A 22685-nucleotide genomic window follows, 5' to 3' on the forward strand; every position below is an offset into this window, starting at 1 on the left:
AATTGGATGCATTTGTCAGAATGTCCCCATTAGGTTAGACACACCTGAGTGGGGGTGGGTCCTCAATAGACTGTCTTTTTTCCAGTCTATTTGTAATGACAGTATCGTTGATTAAAAGTTATAACTATAATGTAAAAAATATATTTGTGATCTTAGGGCAGTTATTTTGAAAGAAAACCATTCAGAAAGGAGTGTCCCCAATTGACTGCAAAAAGTTATGTGTCCTCATTGGAGGGTCCTTACAAGTATTGGTGTGTGTGTGTGTGTGTGTGTGTGTGTGTGATTAATACTTTCATAATTCTAGTGCTCTGTCGAACCATCCTGTTATATCTCGAGCCGGTGCAGTGTCTTTGATTTAAAAAATTCCTTATTGTTTCAAATAGATTACTTTTTTAATCTGTCCGCAAAAAGTTTTTCACCCTTTTTTAAATTTCAAAAACAATATTTTTAATTAAATCCCAAATTTTCCCTGACTTTCCCCATTTTTGGGGGAGTTCTGTTCTTTTATTAACTAATGTTTAACAAATTAAAATGGAAGCCTTCTAAACTGACCTTTTCTTTCTTTAGGATTTTTAAAAAAGTTTTTTTTTTAAAGAATCTGTTTTTCTTTTTTATTTTCATTTCCCAAAACCCCTTATACTACAGATTAGGTAAAAAAACAAAATTTAAAAATTTTGTGGGAAGAAGTGAGGAAAGTGGGCGAAAATTTAAATAAAAGGTAACAAAATAAATTTTAAAAAATTTTAATGGTAATTTAAACCCAACCCGTAAAAAAGGGGAATTTTTAATTAAAACTTAAAAGGACCAAAAAAAAAAACCCGAATCTTGTAAAAAAGTAAATTACATTTTTTAAAGCAAAGATCCCCTTCTTTTTTTTTTAACTTAAATTTGTTTTATATAAAAATTTATTTAAAACACATTCTATTGTTTTTTACAAAGAGACTTGCGTTTTAAATTAAAATGATATAGAGGGTCTTGTTTTTTATTACAATAACTTTTTTCTTTAAAAAATCAAAGTCGTTTTTCCATTAAAACTTTGATTTTTTTTTATATTAAAAAATAATAAACCGGGTATTTATAAAAGAGGAGTGTTTTCCACCCCTTGCCAAAAAATGAAAAAATTTTAAAATTTATTCTTACGAAGAGTTTTTAAAAAAAATTTTAAGGACAAAAATTTAAAAAATAACATTTTAAATTTTTTCCTTTTTTCGTTAAAAAATTCAAATGGTCAGTTCCCCCACATTACCCTGTAAAGTTTGTAATCAAAAGCCCCTATATATGAAATGAAATTTTATTTTAAATAAAAAAAAGGGAGGATATTTGTTTTTTAAATTTTTTTTTCTTCTTAGCGGGGGCATTTTCATTGGAAATCAATTTTTTCCAAAGTTTTTGTTAATGTTTTTATTGTTTCCGGGGTTTTCAAAGGGGGTGGCCCGGTTAAGATAACCTTATAATTTCAAATCAAACTAAAAAATTTGCCACAAAATTTGGAAGTTTTTTCATTAAAATTTTTATATTTTCGAACAAAAAAAGGGCCCCAAAAAGGAAACTCTCAATTTTATGGGCTGAAATAAAAGTTTCCCAAACGAAGTCCAATGGTTTAAAAAACCCGCCCCTGGAAAAACATTGTGGAAAGAATTGTCAATTTTCGATTAAACGCAATCTCATTGATGTGGTTTGCATTTATATGTGTTAGGGAGTGTTGACGGTACATGTAGTTGGCACCATTACTTTAATCAAAACGAGCCTACAACATTTTCAATTTTTGCCGTGTTGATTGCGGTTTCCATGTCATCTATTTTATAATTATCTCTTTCGTTCTTTGTCTATTCTTTTAGATTTTAGCCATTAACTTATTCTCATTAAAGGAGCTCCACTGAGGTTTATAAGCCTAAAGCATAACATTTTGATAAACATGAGCACTTTAAACAGAAAAAATAAATAAAATATAACTAAGAAATAATTATGAAATACATTGAAAACTGTATGTTTGTGCTATTCTCAGTCCGATTTGAGTGAAAAGCGTTTAAATGCTTTTCAATTTTGGGTCATTTTTCACTATTATAATAATTATTGTAGAAAAAAGGAGCGAGCTAATGATCTGAAACTTTGCACATAAGTCATTAGAATAGATCGACATCAAATGGAGTAATAATCTCAAAAAAATATTTCCAGTCCCGTCATGTCAAAAAACCCTCAGTGGAGTCCCTTTAATACAAACATGATTATTACGGTATGCACACAATCAATAAGACAAAATGGTTGCGTTTCAAACGAACTGAAATGAAACTAAGTATATGCCGTCTTCTTTTTAAAATTATAGCGAAACAAAACTTGTAAACAATAATTATAAAAATGAATCAATAGAATTTGTTCTTGATGTAAAGGTCATAATGTCATTGAACTTGTTATTCTCATAAATCATAAGAAAATTAAACTACTCACTAATGGCTATTAGTCATTTTCATCAATACTAAAAGAATACTATTTTAACATGTATGCAAATCAGATAGGAGTGCTAAAGTATTGTTCTATTTTAAGACAGACAAAACGACTTACTTGTATATCATTGTGCCTCATCAATAATGTAGGAGACATTTTGTAGTGCACTTTTTCACGATTGACTTAACTTATTTTGCAAAGCTTTTCATGAACGTCACAGGGGGAGAGTGTTTGTATTGTACTTTTTTCATGGCAGATTTAACATATTTTCTACACATTTCTAGGGAATGGCTATGAAATACTGTTATTACATACGGCCTTAATCATTCCTCATATATTATTTTCAAGAATGACAAGAAATTAAGCAACACACAAGGGTTGTTAAATATATATAGAAATTAGTATATTAGTCATAATTGTGGCATATGCAATATTGTATGCCCATTAATGTGTACCGTAAGGTGCAGATTGACGCAAAAAAGAGGAATGCACTACCTAATAAATTATAAAAAAGAGTACTACACCTTTTGATGGAATATAGAGATTTTCGATAATTGAATCTAACTTACTAAAATGCAAGTCGTCGACTTGCAAAATAATTAATCGAAGATTCAATAGCTAATGTTATTTTAAGTATTATAATTGTCTGTCGGTTTTTTGTCTGATGAGATAAATTTGCTATATATTTTTTTCATTTTCATTAAATGACATGACTTCACAGTTTTAATTAGAATTTCCTTTTCAACAGTGATGGACAGAAAAAGATTGTTCATTATAATAGCAAGAGTAACAAAAACTTGAAAGTGACAAATGTTGAGAGCAAATAATATGAAAAACAATAATAAAAAAGTACCCTACTCGTCTTCTCGCTCAAACATTCCCGATTATCATACATGTAAAAATGATCTGTAACAGGAATATGAGTGAGTCATGCTCATTTTTAATTATCATGCGAAACATGACGCAATAATTTATAAATTGAAAACAATTATCATGGTGAAATGTACAATCAGACTGACTTTCACTTGTACACTCATAATTTGTAAATACTGAAATGAAAAAATTTAACACAAAGACGAACTAGTCATATACATGTATTCAGAGCATTTATCGTTTAATGATAAAATATTAGAATATAGTGAATTGAAACGTGAAGTAATTCATTTTTTTAAAGCGTGCGATAATATATGGCAAAAAAATAGTATAAACAAATAACAAACAAGTAGTTAGTAAATCTTGTTGGCATCATATGTACGTGTTAACAACGTGTAGCTGATAAGATTTATATTAAACTTAAACTTTGTTTAATATAATAATAATACAATAACATTATTGAATATTCAAAATATTCATTGAGACTTACATCATTGTATAAAACGGCATATATTTGTTCTTGCATCTAACTTACGTAAATAAAAACGTTATTAAAGTATACTGATTGGCTTGATTTTATAATTATTTGAATTTTCATGAAAATTGTCTTTCAAATGTTTTTGTCATCAAACCGTCAGTAACCACCATGATTGTACTTTTGAAATTAACTGATTGATAACTCGTCATTTTATACAAGTGAAAGGAATTAAAAGGAATTAAAGATAATTGCAAAGAAGTCCTCCTTGTGAGTTATTTCAAACGGTTTTAATTAGGCACCTGGCGTGTCCTTAATATTACATTCAGGTGAACGCAGTCGCATAATTAGACAATCTAATGATTTTAAACTTTCATATTTTCTCAATTATTTGCTTGTTTTTACAAACAAAGAAGCAATAAAAACTCTGATAAATATGTTCTTCCTAAGCTTGCAATTACAATGTATCATTCTTATCAATTTTGATATAACAAAATTTGTTTTGTATGGTTTGGAATTTATCTAGTAAATTGATTTTTTTAAAAGATTCAGTATTATAAAAAATAATTATTTTTTGTCAAGCGAAAAAAAAAATCCAAAAACTGAATCTATCTTACTTTATATGACTCTTAAAATATAAGTATATTTGACCGCACTTGTTATTTGAAATTAAATGAAATTGTTAAAGGATATAATTATCACAACAAAGTTGATTGAGTAAGGAATAAATGTTTTCAGATTTTGTAGAATGCAGTGCACATCTGGAATGAAGGTCACATGCTTTAAAAATGGTGAACTGAAAAATGAAATGATAAAACACTATGACTATATTTAACGAGTGGATTTCGCATTTTTACTGAATAAGGTTCACAGTTTTTTTATGTTTTTCTTCTAAAACGACAAGTGGTCGGTGATGTAAAAGTTGAACAACTGTATGATATTTCAGTTGATATGAATTGCCAAATTACTAGACATTTGTTGATCCTTATACATATTTTCTTAACAATGATTTAGTCAAAACATATTTGCTATGCTTTTAATTGATTCTTTTTACAACTAAGTAAAATGGTAATAGTGAAAGATAAAAACATAAACTAAAGGGCAAAATGCATACTGTGTGAGTTATAATACGTTTTCTTTCTATAAGCGACAATGAGTCACTCAGGGGCAGAAGAATGTATTTCAGATAGGAAAGTAGGAGGGATTAGGTGTTAATGTCAATTTTTCTTTTCTTTTTTGTTGTAAAAATGTGGTCCAAATTAAGGATGTTAGATGAACAATTTATTATTAAAACAAACATTAAAGGCCATGTTCTTCATTGGTTTATATTGATTTTTCAACAGACAATGTCGTAATCACTTTTGAGAAAATCGTTAAAATTCTTCAGTCTTCATCCCATCTAAACTATCATTATAGCCGTAAATTACTTTTCCATATCAATAGGTTTTCTGATTTATATAGAACACAGTGGGTACAAACGCCTTTTTTGACCTTCAGATAAGAATACCTTATCATCTATTAATTTATTTCAACTTTTTAATCACTGAATCGTCAATCAATATACATGTACTTCAAAAAATGATTGTTATTACTGATTTGATTAAGATCAGTTTTCTACGACCCTCACAATCTAAGTGGAAGTTATTGATTTAGAAATGTGGAAGGTGTCTTTTTAAAACTTTATTCGGATGACCTCTAAATAAGATAATCAATTAATGAGTTCAATTCATTTGGCTTTAAACGTTATCACCCTTTTCACTATCAATATATTTGACTGTAAAAGTGTCTGGTCTGTGAGTTACCATGGATTATATACTCGTATCTCTGAACAATTGAAAATCCGCCTTACAAGTCTTAATTTGAAAAGAAATGTATTTAATAATATAACAAGATATGCCGGTCTAAAGGAACTCCGCTGAGGTTCAAAAACCTAACAACATACAATTTCAAAATCTTACATACTAAATCAATCGTAACACTCAGAGAAATAAAAAATAAAACAGTGTAAAGAAATATAATTATTCAGAATTAAATTGAAAATCAGTATTAGATGCGATTTCTTATCCGATTTGAGCTAACAGTATTTAAACTCGTTTAATGTTTAGGCTATTTTTTCACAATAAAAATAACGATTTGAAATACTGGAGTCAGTGAATGCTCTTAAAACTTCGTAAAATGGTATGAAAATCGCAATGTAATAAGTACAATATATCATGTCAAAATATTGAGCAGAGGCCATTTAATCGTTTTTGAAAGGTTGCATGATAATAAAGCTTATGATTTCTCAGTTTAAATGTTGATAATTAACAATGCAGTCTTATTAGTTAATGTACTTAGTACTCGATGGAAGCCTTGAAATAATTAAAGAATAATTTATTTGAGTTTTTTTTTTTAAATACAATGTACTTTATTGTTTTGAAGTATTTCTGAACATATTGTTAAAAAAACAACAACAACGAAGACTTCGTTATGAGACATGATTTTGTTTTCCTTCGACATATTCTATATTTTATAATACTGCACGTTTGTAACGTCATTTTTCTTTGGATAATCGTGACGTTTATATAGTTTTATATACACGGCTGCTGTCGATTCATGAAGAAATCTTACTTTTTTTTCTCTAAAAATGATGCTTGCTGTATTATAAATTCGTTATAAAGATTGTTGACAGGTTATATGGCCGTATATAAACGGCTATTTGCAATATAACCCTCGCCTAATGGCTCGGGTTATATTTACAAATAGCCATTTATATAGGGCCATATAACCTGTCAACGATCTTTATAATTAATAATATAATACAGCGGACGTTCAAATCAATTCATGTTGAAAGGGAAACAACTGTGATATATGAATATAATTATACACTTATGAATTGCGCCTCTTACATTTTTTAAGTAAAAAGCATTAACTTCAATATATACACTATACGTTTGAATGTCCCTAAACTTAAATTTTGTTGTTTATCCTACAATATATATTGTGATATCTATATGTTAGATTTAAGTTGAAACATGTAACCTCTTAAAGTTTCAATTTTTGAAACTTTAGGATGACAAGATGGAAATTTAAAGTTCACCACTCAACAGTATAGCACCTGATGAGACTGCAATGTATATTTCGGAGCTGTACAAAATAAAATACCTTACGGTATAAGGCTAATTCTACCACGTGACTTTAATAAGTTAGAAAGGAGTTGTTTTCTTCCTTCCAGAGCATGATTTTTAGCTCGACTATTCGAGCTATTGTAGTCACCCGAGCGTTGGCGTCGGCGTCCGCGTCCGCGTCGGTGTAACAACTTATGTTAAAGTTTTTGTAATACCTCAAATAGTATCAAAGTCCATTGACATAAGGCTTTGAAACTTTGCACACTTGTTCACCATCATGACCCCAACCTGTAGACAGGGGGAGGCAACTGTATCAAGCATTTTGACAGAATTATGCCCCCTTTTTTACTTAGAATTAACGTTAAAGTTTTTGTAATACCTCAAATATTTTCAAAGTCCATTGACATATGGCTTTGAAACATTGCATATTTGTTCAACATCATGACCCCAACCTGTAGATAAGGGGAGGTAACTGTATCAAGCATTTTGACAGAATAATGCCCCATTTTCGACTAAGAATTTACGTAAAAGTTTTTGTAATACCTCATATATTTTCAAAGTCAATTGACATATGGCTTTTAAACTTTGCACACTTGTTTACCATCATGACCCCAACCTGTAGACAGGGGGAGGTAACTGTATCAAGCATTTTGACAGAATAATGCTTTGAAACATGACCCCAACCTGTAGACAGGGAGGGGGGGGGGTAACTGTATCAAGCATTTTAACAGAATAATGCCCCTTTTTCGACTTAGAATTTACGTTAAAGTTTTTGTAATACCTCAAATATTTTCAAAGTCCATTGACATATGGCTTTGAAACTTTGCACATTTGTTTACCATCATGACCCCCAACCTGTAGACAGGGGAGATAACTGTATCAAGCATTTTGACAGAATTATGCCCCTTTTTGACTTAGAATTTACATTAAAGTTTTTGTAATACCTCAAATTTTTTCAAAGTCCATTGACATATGGTTTTGAAACTTTGCACACTTGTTCACCATCATGACCCCAACCTGTAAACAGGGGGAGGTAACTGTATCAAGCATTTTGACAAAATTATGCCCCTTTTTCGACTTAGAATTTACGTTAAAGTTTTTGAAATACCTCAAATATTTTCAAAGTCCATTGACATATGGCTTTGAAACTTTGCACACTTGTTCACCATCATGACCCCAACCTTTAGACAGGGGGAGGTAACTGTATCAAGCATTTTGACAGAATTATGCCCCTTTTTCGACTTAGAATTTACATTAAAGTTTTTGTAATACCTCGCATATTTTCAAAGTCCATTAATATATGGCTTTGAAACAAGTTGAAATTTTATACTCTTCTTTGAGAGCATAATAGGACTCTCTCCAAGGCCTATATCTGTCATAAGGATTTAAAGAAAAATTTTACCCTTTTCTTAATAGAAATTTTTACATTATCAAGGCTTTTTTACTATCAAGCACTTAGAGTAGTCGAGCGTTGCTGTCCTACCGACAGCTCTTTTTATAATTCAAAGTAACTCATGCGTACTAATGTTATATAGAATGCACATGCAAATATTTAATTAAAATGAAACAGGTACAACAATTATGTTCCGTAAAGTACTTTCAAAAAAAATTCCTCGTAATATTTAAGTTCCTGTTTGTATAAGATTGACATTAATACATTAAGAATTATAGATAACATTTACACTTCATGACATGTGTAGATAAAGATGCCATATAGGGAAACTAACAACACAAAGGTGATTGAAGGATAACAAGATGTGAAAAGTGTCATATTTCATTTCTTTGCTAGCAAGTTCATTTTTGGTCTATCTATCTTTAGAAGACACGCTCATACTAAAGAAAGATTTATGTGGTTAACAGTATCATTTAAAATTGTGTTTAGATAAAGCCTACAACATTCACAAATTATTTTGAAGGACTTATTCAATAAGCCATCCATATGCGGTTCGACAAAGGCAGAATGGGATGCTTTCAAAACTATATCAGTTCGGTTATTTTAGTCATTGCGGTTGGATTATTTCTTTACGTCATGTTTTTTCATCAAGGTGACGTCATAAATTTTGCAGAAAGAAACGTAAACAATGACATGAAGCTAGAGGTACGACCGATTCCCCCGAATGGAGACGTTCACCAAACGATTGCTCTATTGATCCAGCAGAGAAACAATATATCACGTGCACTCAATTTAAAGAGACAGAAAATTGGTCAAATGGAATGCGAGGTAAGATAACTGAGCTTGTTAAGTGGCCCTAAGAGCGTATCGCTGAGTCGTAAGTAGTAAGTAAACGTATAATATACACATCCTTTGCAGTGTAGTCATTTAGACATTACAGGAACAGATTTGATTAGTTCTTCTAACAGCAAGAGTCCACAACCACTCAACCACTCAACGGCAACACATTTTAGCTACACATAAAATATTTGTCTCCATCAGAATGTTTCCCTCCAGCGGTTCCTCTTTCGTCAGTTTGGTAGTTGAGTGTTAAGGTTAACAATGTTTATAGCTCATAATCACCATCAACGTCGTCATCGTTGTCGTCAGCCTCTTGGTTATCGTTATTATCTTTATAAAAATTCTCTATAAATTCCATATTACGTTCCCAGTTTAAACCTGTAATCAGTTTGCTACAATGGGCTTAGGTTTACAATGTTTAACTGCACATAATTTTTTTTTTAAAAATAGGATAAAAACGAATTACGCTGATGTCAATTTTCTTTTTAAATCAATAATCCTTTTTAATCTACTCAATGGGTAGAAGGTTTGAAGCATCAGAATTGCAGCCACTGTTTATCACTGCGTGAGCGTAAGAGGCGACTAAATGGGTTCATATTTCTGGAGTATATATAGCAGGAAAGGTGGTTTTGACCCAGATGTTACTTTAATTTGGTAACAAATCATCTTTCATACTCCTTGTGTTGGTCGTCCATAAAACAAACCAAACAAGAAAATAAAAAGTGTGTACTTCCATATAAAGGCATCGTTTTAGAGTTTATGTTTATACATTAACCCAGCAACTTTAAATATGTTTTAAAAAGTTTATATGGGTATTCTAGACAATATATTAATAGCATATTACAAATGATACTCGAAAAAAATACATGACTTAGTTTAAATAATGAAAGTATTTTATTTGAAGTGTTTAAAAGACTGTCATTTCCCTTTTTTTCCCGGAAAACACCCAGTTCTTAATATCCTTTTTCCTTTGTTTCCCATTTTTTGTCACCAAAAATCTTTCCCTTTAAATTTCCCTTTAATTTTTGGCAATTTACCCGGAGAAAATTTGTTTTTTTTTGTTTTGTTTTACTTTCATTTTTTTAATTTTTTTTAGTTTTAAGGGAATTTTAAAAAATTTTCACTTTTTTTTTACGGTTTTTGCGGGCAGTTTTGTAGCGCCCCTTACTTCAAAAAAAAATGTTAAATTTAATTTTAGGGTAAATAGCAAAAAAATTTAAAAGGGAAGGGGTTTTTTGGTTTTAAATTAAATTAAAAAACGTATAAAAATTAACTTCTTTCCCATGTAATAAAAATTGGCCTTTCAAATTTTTGATGAAAAAAAATGAAAAATTTTTTAAAGTTTTTAAAAAAAGATAAATTTTAGATAAAAAATTTTATTATTTTACGGTTTCTTGGAAAAAATTGTTTATTTAGGAAAAACGGAGGCTTTATAAGTTTCAACAGAAAGGGTTTTATTTTTTTTAAAGTTTAAAAAACCCAAAAAATTTTCTTGCTAAATTTTTTTTAAAAAGGACTTTTTAAAAAATGACCAATAAAAAAAAAACCCCAAAAAAATCGAAGGAAAAATTTTTTTTTTTTAAACTTTTTTGGGAAACAAATTTTATTCATTTAAAAGGGAACATAAATAAATTTGATTTTTAAAAATTTTTGGGGTTTTTTAAAATACAATTTAAAAATTTAGGGGAAAACCAGGGAACAAACAAATTTTTTATTCGTGTAAAAATTTTTTTCGGGATAGAAACGGGAAAAACGGAAATATAGTGTACAATTTTTGTTTTATTGATTTTTTCCGGTTTTAAATTAAAATTTTTTTAATATTGTTAAACAAATTTTTAAATAATATCGTTGATTTGCTGACATTAAACATATTACAACTGCAATTACATCAAAATTTGTCATAAATGTGCAAATGTGCTTAATACACATTATATTGCACTAGACAAGTATATAATATTTTAAATCAATGTTCTATGTCACACACGTGTCACACGTGTAATCTGTGCTAAGCATCGCTACATTGTCTGATCTACAACATGAAAATGAATAGATTTTTTATAATTGATATATAAAATCGCATTTACTAAATTATATCTTTTTCTGTATATCATATTATAATTATTTTCTCCATTAATAACATTAGAGTGTGTTTTCTGTATCAAATTTCGTATTTGCATAAATTGCATTCGGATGTAGAAAATTTGTTACTTCCGTATCAAGTAAGATCGTATTTTCTTAATAATATTATAAAATCGGATTTTTCGTTACACAAAAAAAAAAGTTATTTCTCAAGTTCATATTATTTTTCTAGTAAATCAGATTAAAATTTCTGTACATCAGATCATCCTAGTTCAGAACAGATCATATTTTCTGTAAATCGGATAGAATTTTCTTGAAATTGGTCAGTTTGTTGTTGAAAATAATATGATAAATTCGTATTTACTGTTAATTAGATTGTAAATCAGAATAATGTTTTTTTCTTCTGTAAATTTAAAGTCAGATGATATTTGCTTTGAATTAGAAGGTATTTTAGTTGAAAATAATATTATATTTTGCTGTTAATCAGATCATATCTGCGATTGGTGCGAGTTCTCTCCTTTCTTGTTACCAATTGTATGTAAAGTTTTAAATTCAGAAAATGGAATGCGGGAATTTATGTAGTGAAATCATTGGGGAATATAAATTAGAATTTTAAAGCGACTTGTCATTTAAAGTCGGTAATTTCAATTAGGTGTTCGAAGAAAAATGTATTTTAGTTTCTTAATATATTATGATGAAATACCGACACGAGTAGGGATTTACTTTTAGAAAATTTCCCACACTGTTGATACGAGAAGCGGAGACCGTACTTTAGTTCAATGCTCAAAATAAGGGAATTTAATTCAACTTTGAATTGTTGGTCTTTCCTTTGATTTTTTTAAGTATAAAAAAGAATGAAAAAGTCATTGCAGATAATGTCCCACGACATATTTGATTGTTTGTTTTGGAATAGGAATATCATGATCACACTTTAACATTTTGACTTTTATTTATCTTTGACATGATAATACACAGTATTTTAGTGGTGGATTAAACACAATGATATAGACAGTCATAAATAACTTTATCATACGCTAAATTATTTATCAGCCCAAAGAAAACAAACTCCTCTAAAGATAAAAAAGCTTTAGAGTGTGGCAGATTACACAAGATTGAATGAATTATTTCTGGTCTGATCACGATTATATAAATTATATTATATAATACTGATATATATTGTTGTACAATGGTCAAATTCTTTAACCATTTGCTGCATCTGTTGGTACAATTAAATTGATTTTAATTAATATTTTGAAAAGAAGTCAAATACTACTTTATCTACAATTTGCTACCTTGTGAAAATCATAATATATTTTCAGCGTTAATTTTTCAGAAGAATGCACCTTACAGGCTCTAAAACCCATTTTAAACGTTAGAAAAACTCATGTTAAGAAAAAAAATATTCCTTTCTTGGTCTTTTAAGTAACAAGATATAAATGGACCATCAGCAAAATCAAACAATATTGGTGTGTATCAGAATTAGCTACGCTTGTATAAACTCAAGTTCAAAAACAACAATATTACAGTTACGTTAATATACTCGTTTTAAGTAAAAAAGAAACAACATTCGAATTCACAATGATGAATTGAATACTGTCTGAGGCCAACTATGTATTGTATAAACCTAACATAATTATGCATTTTTAGAGTAACAATAGTCTTGTTTCATTATCCAAATAGCTTAAATCGGACATATAAACAAAATAAAAAATAGATTAATGAATAAATTATAATGTCACTTCCACAGTGAAATTAGCTATATGGGCTTTAGTCTGTTAATATTATTTTCATTTATTTATCTAAAATTTTCTGAAGATAATAATTCCTAAACTTTCAAAACGTTTGGTCTTCTGAAATAGTATGTTGGGATGTATCGTTTTCTTTGATAACAGAAAATGGAACACACTAACATATAGTGAAATTCATCACCGACTTCATTAATTTTGATATACAACGATTGCATTCATATTTACGCGCTTGATATGGAATTTTGATTTCCTGCCCTAAAATGGAAAAGAGTGAACCTTATTTTAGTTGGCAGTATAAATGCTATTGTTTAGATATGATTCAAATGATACAATCACTTTTAGATAGCCTATATATTATAGATATTATTTGAAATTTGCAAATCACATTACAACGTCGATTTCTTTCAAGTAAGTTTTTTGTTTCAGAAAACAATACATTTGTACAACATCGTCTGCAAACAGTAATAAATATATAGACGATAGGTTTAAGAGTAATACCTGCACTGCTACTTTGCTGTAGATGCATCTAATATAATTCAAAAACATGGAAAAAAATATCCGAAAGTTATCTCGAACATTCGAAAAAATCTGATAGAGAGTTTCATATGGCTTACACACAACATAACACTTTCATTGAACGGTTCAGGCAGAGCATTCTTAAATATAAATATTACAAATGCTGAGCTGGTAGAGCAATCTAGCAGGGTATTCCTAAATATAGTGCAAAAATGCTTTGCTGCAATGTAAAGTTTATAAATGAACAAAAACAGTTTATTTTTTCTTTGCTTTAATTTAATCAATAAGAAATTCTAAGGTGAACACATGATCGCGTGTTGAATATTTTTGCCTTAATCCCGCTTGGTTCTGGTTGAGAATTCAAGAAAAGATTGAAATCAAGTGTTACGCGGTTCATATCTTTTCCGTAGTTATTCAGTGACAATCACAACAATGCTACAGTTAGCACAAACAAAACAAGCAAATAAACAAAATGTGAATATTTCATGAGTGGCGGTAGCCACAAGTAAAACATGATGATTTTCATACCACAAGATGGAAATAGATCCTGTGTTTATAGAAAAATTTAAATTTTCTGTTTATTATATATATATATATATATATATATATATATATATATATATATATATATATATATATATATATATATATATATATATATCCTTTTTTTTGACAGTACAGTTTGAAAGACTCGCCTTAATTTTTGTATTGTGCATAGTCACAAGAGAAAATACGGAAAATAAGTTTCAGTGCATTGAAAAATAACTTTTTACAGTGAAAAAAAGGAAAAGGAAAATACGCATTTTATTTGATGATACGCCAAACAAACAAAGAAAAACAAACATAAAAATGTAAAACGTTTAAACGTTGGCTTAAATGCAACTTTCTGAATCATTTAAAGCTGTTGCTTCTTAATCAATTTTGCTGTTGCTGTTGTTATTGTTGTTGTTTTAATAATCTTTCTGACTTGTTTAACCTTGAATTCACTTGACGGATGTCTCATTTAAGAAGGCCTGCTTTAATGAGATATGTGTATGCATTAAACAATTTTAATTTTACAATGTTTATGAATTTGATCGATGTAAGCTTATTCGGTGAGTATACGTATGTTAAAGTGTATACATATAGTAACACACGCCGTACGTCACCGTCGTCGTATTTACATTCTTTGTGCAGGAAAAAACGTCGCCTAGCAAAAACCTTCATATTCGAAACGTTTCACTGAACGAGAAACACATAATGTGAACAATGTACGTGATAAAATAACGGATATACAATAATTAATATACATGCTAGTGTGTCGAAAAAATAGCAAGTTAGGAATAGCCACGTGATTCAGAATTATCTTCATAAAAGGACATGAACTTATAATACGTAATTATTTCTTTTCATAAGAAATATGGGGTTTACCAAGACACATTTTTTCTTGTTTTCGTTAGTCACTATTGTGATGTTGCTAGGAGTGAAGTACTATTTTGACAATGGAATTACTAATGACCATGTACCTGATGCTACTGTTATAGAAATAAATAAAAATAAGTATTCTGAAAATCAGAAGTTGAAGTTTCACACGTCATATTTGGAGAGAACGATTATAAATCTTGTTCAGCAGAGAAATAATATGTCTCGTGCAATGAATTTAAAACAACAGAAAATTGGGCAGATGGAATGTAAGGTGTGTACAATTAAATACCTTATTCGTTTGCGTAATTAACAAACATACATTTGTTTTGTTTAAACATATAAGTTTAGGCTCTATTGCTGTAACGAGTTATTGTAATTTATATTAATCACTTTCGTATCTGTTTCCTGGAACTAAGCAATACTGACGACATTGTCATGCCCCGACAAGAGACTCGAACCTGTGATCTCTAAGTTGAGCGGCAGACACCGGAACAAGTACAATAATACTGAAATAAATGAAAATACAACGGGTTTAAAAAGTGCATTCTTGAAAATACTTTAATAGAGACTTTAAAAAAATAATACAATTACGTTTCCCCTATTTTTTCTTTTTTTAAATTGGCTTAATACAATTAGCTATATGTTAATAGAAAGAGCACCGAAACAACTCGCACTCTGATTTATACTCGGGGGTACCGCCCCCTCGTCAAAATCAGATAGCCTTCGTGTTTCGATGTTCTTTCTCTTTTGTAATCATAGTCAAACATAAAAAACACGTTCCCCCGGGGAAAAGGTAACCCAAAATGATCGAGCAATCTGAATATGATATTTCTGTCGCTTTCGCCTTTCTCTGCGGCCGTCAAACAATATGTAAACCTCAAAAATGAGCCAATCAACGGGCATGATTCTGGAGTGCGGGTAACTGAATACCTGCACTCCAGTTAAACCGCACGGGGTGCTATAATGTTATATGAAATGGGTTTTAACCCCCAAATTATAAAATACAATTATTATTTTAACTAAAGCAGACGTCTGAATTTGTAATATCAGGGAAAATTTGTATATTCGTGTTTAAATCCCAAAAGGGGTCAGTTTAGGACAATAATGTAGGATGCCCTGAAATTTGCTGAACCCCATCTTTTTTTACGCATGAAATTTAAACCAGTGACTGTAAAAAAATTAATGCATGGGCTTTTTAAAAAGGGAAACCCCGAGTGTAAAATTTGGGCCCGGATTGATTTTTTTGATACCTTTTTTTAAATGCTAATTTGTTAAAAAATGAATTATTTGTATATTTCGTTAATTTTGGGCAGATTTAATATGTTTATACGTTTATAACAATAGAACCTCTGTGTATATGATATTATATTGTGTTTTATCTAGAAATATTGATTGACACATTTATTACTAAATAAAAGAGCACATTGACTGACCTTACACATACTTATTTCTTTGTTACATGTAGCACATTTATCACATCTTTTAAAATATCAATGATAATATGTCGTTCAAACGAACCAATATTTCGTAAATAAAAAACATACGCACAAAGAAAAAAACCGATATGTTTTTACAAAATTATCATTCATTTTATTGGGAAATGATATTCCTTCTTTCATCTCGAGGAAGGGACAAACGCTTATTAATTGCGGTCTCATAAACTTTTTTTTCGTCTTCGCAATTTGATGTCAATCCACAGTATCAGTAGTATATTGTTTTGATAATCAACAATGACATCGAAGATCGAAATGCAGTTTAAAGCAAATGTTCGAGCTAGTTTTTTAATTTCGAAGTAAGCTCGAAGGGTCGAAATTCATTAAAGTAAACCCATGGCTGGAATTTTGAAGCTGGAGTTTAAAACTTCGACGTCAGCTCAAAAAATATAATTCAAAATTTGGAAAAGTCAAATTTCGAGCACTGACCAACCCTCAATTCGTCACGCTATGGCTACTGTACTTACAAATTATACCCCGAGAAAAATGACGTCTTCTAAAGCACGCAATATGTCTTGCTTTACTCGGGGATGGGGGTACGGATATGTTTATACTAGCAGCAAAAATCCTATCAGTAAGTCAAAAAAAGAAAGAATTTTTTAAGCTTTATAATTGATTTGTGCCGCCGTTTAGAAAGCAAAATATCACAAATGTAACAGTTTTTCTTAACTGGGTATGCTTTAAAAATACATTATAATTTTTATGAAAATGCACAAAACCGCTTATTATTCAAATAAGGGATGAAGTTTGTAAAACATTATTTTGTTCTGAATAACTTAATGGCTAACATTTATATCGTTTCGCGCATAGAATTTACTGATGTACCGAAAGGGTACTCAATGTTAGAGTTTATACATATAATTATTGTCAGACACAATACCTCATTGTGTTCCTTTTTACTTCTTTTAATGACAAAAATTTTTACTATTTTGACACATGCTGAATAGAAATGCATATTAACTTTTTTTTTTATTCAAGTCAGCTTTTGAGTTAGTAGCGCAAGAGATTATGCAAATTTTACTAACGATTTTGTCAACTACTTTCTTGAGTTCAAAGGTCAACAGTAATGGGTTTTCACATTTTGCCTAACTCGGCCACTATTTGGCGTTTACTTGAAATGTTAATGCAACTTGGTTTTCTTTTTACCATCTGGAGACGAGCTGATGTACATACAGTATGTAATTAAGAACGTTAGACCTTTGAGTCATATTCATTCAACATGTATGTACATGTTAACATGTATATATGTACATGATACATCGTGTATTGTAATACATTATGTCCGGTATATGTAAGTATGCTTAGCTGTCATATAATTAACGTAGCCTAATCAGTCAAGGCTAAGCACAGTGATTAGGTTTGAAATATGCAAGGCCAAATTATAAGAAATGGTTTATTAGTAATTTGAATAAAAATCGTAACGCTGACAGCATTTCCTAATATTTAATTCTTTTTATTTTAAATTGACAACACAAACTTTTATTTATTGTATAGTTACTGATTTATGACATGCTGATTGTTGTTTGCAAAAAAGGTGAAAGGCCGAAAACACAAAAGCAAATTTAAAGCACGTGGCCATTTCAACTGTTTCATAACTTGTCTTCTATCTATCCAATTAATTTCTTGGATTTTTTTTGAGAATATAAATTACTTTATATGTCTGCATACTTGATGCGTAATATGACACTATAGTGTGGATTAAAAAAAAACAAAAAGTATAGGCGAAATTTGGGAGAAAATTTATAATGCAGGACCTCAAATAGAAAGTTTAAAGAAGTTGAAAAATATATTTGATACTTTTAATATCTTATTCTAAGAACTATTGTCATAGGTGGAAAAAATGGTCAAGTAAAAAAGTTTAAAACTTTTTTCAGCAAAATAAGTAAACCGTTTTATTTCATTATTATTTTATTTATTCATATTTTTCCCTGAATTTTATCGAAGGTTATTATGACAAGTTTAATGTCTATACATAAAGTATTTCTATTCATAATGAGGTAATTAGCATTATAGCTACAGCAAGTTTTAAAACGACGGGATGAGAATCGGCGTGAATACTAGACAAAAGTAGAAAAACTTACAATATTTTACTATTCGCAAAACTCCAAACATTCTAATGTCATCAAAACTTGGCCCTGATGATCTGTATACATACTGTAATGTTCTTTGTCTCCCTAAACGCATACATTTACATAATAACAGAGATAAATCTATGAAAGAACTTGCATGTAAATAGGTTTTGCATAATACTTGACGAAGAAAATTCTGAAGGAAGCGAAAGGAAATTATACTAATGTAATTTAAAGTTAGCTTCGTTATTTCTACCATGGCTTTATCAATCTAACTTCCAATTAGAAGAAATATACTGATATTCATTGACAACAGGTCATCCAGACACTCTTTTTAATTGATTCTTGTACATTATGCACGGAAAATGACGAAATAAACCGAGTTTTTACGATCCAGTCCATTACGAATGCGTCATCATTGAAGTAATATTTGAAAATAAATTAACAGGTCAAGACTGATAACGGTTGCAGTTATCAACGTCCTTACCAACACAGCCATTTCATACTATTGCGTAAATGTTATCATGACAGTGAACATCTAAGGTTCAACTGACGGGTTCGTTCTTGTTTGGTCATAAGTAAATAATACAAATATTACGGATATAAATCAAAGTTTGGAAATGTTATTTTATAATGACCTATCATCTATATATATATAATATATAATCTAATATCTAAACGGAAATAGCATTACCGGACGTAGTATATGTCCGATATTGAATATAGTTTGATAAATGTTTTGTTAGCATTTAAAGGATAAACAATACTGATGCAGTGCTTATACTTATACGTTAAAAATACAGGGATCTAATCCCAAAAGATGTTTTCATAGCTACATTTCATCAAAAGTTGCAGAAAACTCCAATTTTTATGGACTATTTTGTTGTTTATTGAAGCTTTTTTTACAAAATAAAGGATTTTTTTTCAAAGATGGGATTCACCAAATCACATGTCATTGTCCTATTATTAGTAACAGTGGTGATGCTTTTTGGCATACGTTTATTTTTTGACAATGATCTAGATGACAAATATCTTCGTCAATCAAAATCAGAAAAATCGTCTGCTGGGTTAAGTAATGATGAACTTTATGTGACAATTGCAAGTCTTGTCCAGCAGAGGAATAACGTGTCGAGGGCATTGAACAAAAAACAACAAAAAATTGGTCAACTAGAATGTGAGGTCTGTTGGTTTGTATCATTTATAAGTGACAGTTTTAGAAACTAGATCAATCTGACCATCTGAGAGAATATAATAAGTTAAGGCTCAGTATTCAAACGTGTTCAAAATATAAATCATGGTCTCTCTCCGTCCTTGATAATAATATACCCCAATTGTACTTTAGCATTGCCAGTGCCACTTCCAGCACAAATTTACTTATGTTTATATTGTGTTTTACTATTCTTAATATCCGATGTATTATATATATTGTATCAGCTATTTGACTTGCACATTTTCGTAAATAGTGAGATACTGTTTAACTGCTTTCAACTTTAGTAAATATTAACTTGACATTTTATCCCCCATTAACATGACGATTAATTTTTCATTAACATTACGGTGTATTCTGTATGAACATGGTGGTTTATCATTCATTAACATGACGGTTTATTATTCATTAATATGACGGTTTAATATTCATTAACATGGCGGTTTATTCCCCAATTAATATGACGCCCAAAATTTCCCCTTTAAACACAAGGGGAAATTCCCCCCCTTGCTAAAGGTTTTTTAAAACCCCCAGTAACTTTAAAATTTTTATTCCCCATTTAATGCAATTTTTTCCCACATAAACACACTCCTTGGGGTTTTTTCCCCCCCAAAAAAAAAAAAGGGTTTGGGGTTTAAATTCCCCCCTTTAAATGAAAGCTTAAAAATTTTCCCCCCTTAACAGGGCGTTTAAATTTCCCCAATTAAAAAAGAAAAGGGTTTTTGCCCCAAAAAATTAAAAAAAAGGTTTTTTCTCCCTTAACATTACGGTTTTTTCCCCCAAATTTAAATGACGGGGTTTTTTTTCCCCTTTAAAATGAAAAAGGGGGTTTATTCCTCCAAAACATGACGGTTAATTCCCCAATTCACATGATGGTTTATTCCCCCATTAGCATGACGCTTCATTCCTCATTAACATGACGATTTATTTCCCCATTAACATTACGGTTTAATCCCTCATTCACATGAAAGTTTATTCCCCCATTCACATGACGGTTTATTACCCAATTTACATGACGATTTATTCCCCAATTAACATGACGGTTTATTCCCCAATAAACATGACGGTTTATTCCCCTATTAACATGACGGTTTATTCCCCCAACAACATGACGGTTTATTCCCCCATTAACATGACGTTTCATTCCTTATTAACATGACGGTTTATTCTCCCATGAACATTGCGGTTTATTCCCCCACTTACATGACGGTTTAGTCCCCATTAACATGACAGTTTATCCTCTAATAATATGACAGTTTATTCCCCAATTAACTCATTTGTATCGAGTGAATCGTCTAAATATTCTTATGACCCATGTTTATTAAGGATCATGATCAAGATCTGGATTTAAATCAAAATTACGTGTTTAAAAATTTAATGTTAATTCAATACATGTACTAAACTTGATACGAAATAAGGCAATGATTAATGTTAGTTCCATACTGGACTTGATACGAAAAAGGCAATGGTTAATGTTAAATCAATACTGGACTTGAAATGAAATAAGGCAGAGATTAATGTTAATTTAATACTGAACTTGAAATTAAATAAGACAATGATTAATGTTAATTTAATACTGGACTTGAAATGAAATAAAGTAAGACAATGATTAATGTTATTTTAATACTGAACTTGAAATTAAATAAGACAATGATTAATGTTAATTTAATACTGGACTTGAAATGAAATAAAGTAAGACAATGATTAATGTTAATTTAATACTGAACTTGAAATTAAATAAGACAATGATTAATGTTAATTTAATACTGGACTTGAAATGAAATAAAGTAAGACAATGATTAATGTTATTTTAATACTGAACTTGAAATGAAAAGGCAACGACCAAATTAAATTTAATACTGGACTTGAAATGAGTTATAACAATGAATAATGGTTTTGCTATATTGGACTTGACACTAAATTAAACAATGGGTAATGTTAGTTTGATAACAAATTACTTGAAATGAAACTAGACAATGCTTATAAAAAATATTTCAGTACTACATTTAAAATGAAATAGGACAAAGAATAATGGTTATGCTATATTGGACTTGATATAAAATAAGGCAATGTTTGAAGTCAATACTAAACTTGATATCAAATTAGACCGAGTGTCACAATGACTGAAGTGACTTGAAATGAAATAAGACAATATTTAACGCTAATTTAATAATGGACTTGAAATGAAATAAGACAATATTTAACGCTAATTTAATACTGGACTTGAAATGAAATAAGACAATATTTAACGCTAATTTAATACTGGACTTGAAATGAAATAAGACAATATTTAACGCTAATTTAATACTGGACTTGAAATGAAATAAGACAATATTTAACGCTAATTTAATACTGGACTTGAAATGAAATAAGACAATATTAAACGCTTTTTTAATACTGGACTTGAAATGAAATATTTAAGACAATATTTAACGCTAATTAAATACTGTACTTGAAATGAAATAAGACAATATTTAACGCTAATTAAATAGTGGACTTGAAATGAAAAAAGACAATATTTAACGCTAATTAGATAGTGGACTTGAAATGAAATAAGACAATATTTAACGCTAATTAGATAGTGGACTTGAAATGAAATAAGACAATATTTAGCTGCGTACATTGTAACACAATCATAATCATATAAAATTGATCCTAGATGGGGTCGAGATATTTAGTTCTACATTAAAAAGTGATGAATAATATTGAATCATCCCGTACCTTATCTACGAAAAATCCAGGGGCTATAACAATGTTATACAACTTTATGTGACATTTACCGATAACTTAATCTCGCATTAAGACTACAATGCTCAATATATTAGACAAACATTGTATGGCAGACCAGGGTCTTACAAACGGACAGACCGTGTCGCTTTAAATGCCACACATGTTTATGTCACTATTTAGTCTGATTTGAATTTACTGATTTAATTAGTTTGTTGGTTGATTGATTGTTCTAGACCTTTTGATTTTTGTCCCAACTATGGGGGGGGCATTTAGATTTACCCTTGTCCGTTCTTCCGTCCGTCCGTTCGT

General features: G+C 29.9%; 1 protein-coding gene across 2 annotated transcripts in view; it reads left to right on the forward strand.

Moving 5' to 3' along the window:
* Positions 1-14661: 14661 nt before the first annotated feature.
* LOC132748972 (uncharacterized) overlaps positions 14662-22685 on the forward strand; it is a 42065-nt gene continuing 34041 nt past the window's right edge. Inside the window, exon 1 of one of the 2 annotated variants that reach the window (XM_060738636.1) lies at positions 14662-15148. In XM_060738636.1, coding sequence (XP_060594619.1) covers positions 14873-15148 — 276 coding nt within the window. In that variant the 5' untranslated portion in view covers positions 14662-14872. Of the gene's footprint in view, positions 15149-19084; positions 19619-22685 lie in introns of those variants that run through there. The other variant, XM_060738638.1, reaches the window with a different exon arrangement.

Source organism: Ruditapes philippinarum, unplaced genomic scaffold (assembly GCF_026571515.1).
Source record: "Ruditapes philippinarum isolate M1 unplaced genomic scaffold, ASM2657151v2 ctg14412_1_1_1_1, whole genome shotgun sequence".
NCBI lineage: Eukaryota > Metazoa > Mollusca > Bivalvia > Venerida > Veneridae > Ruditapes > Ruditapes philippinarum.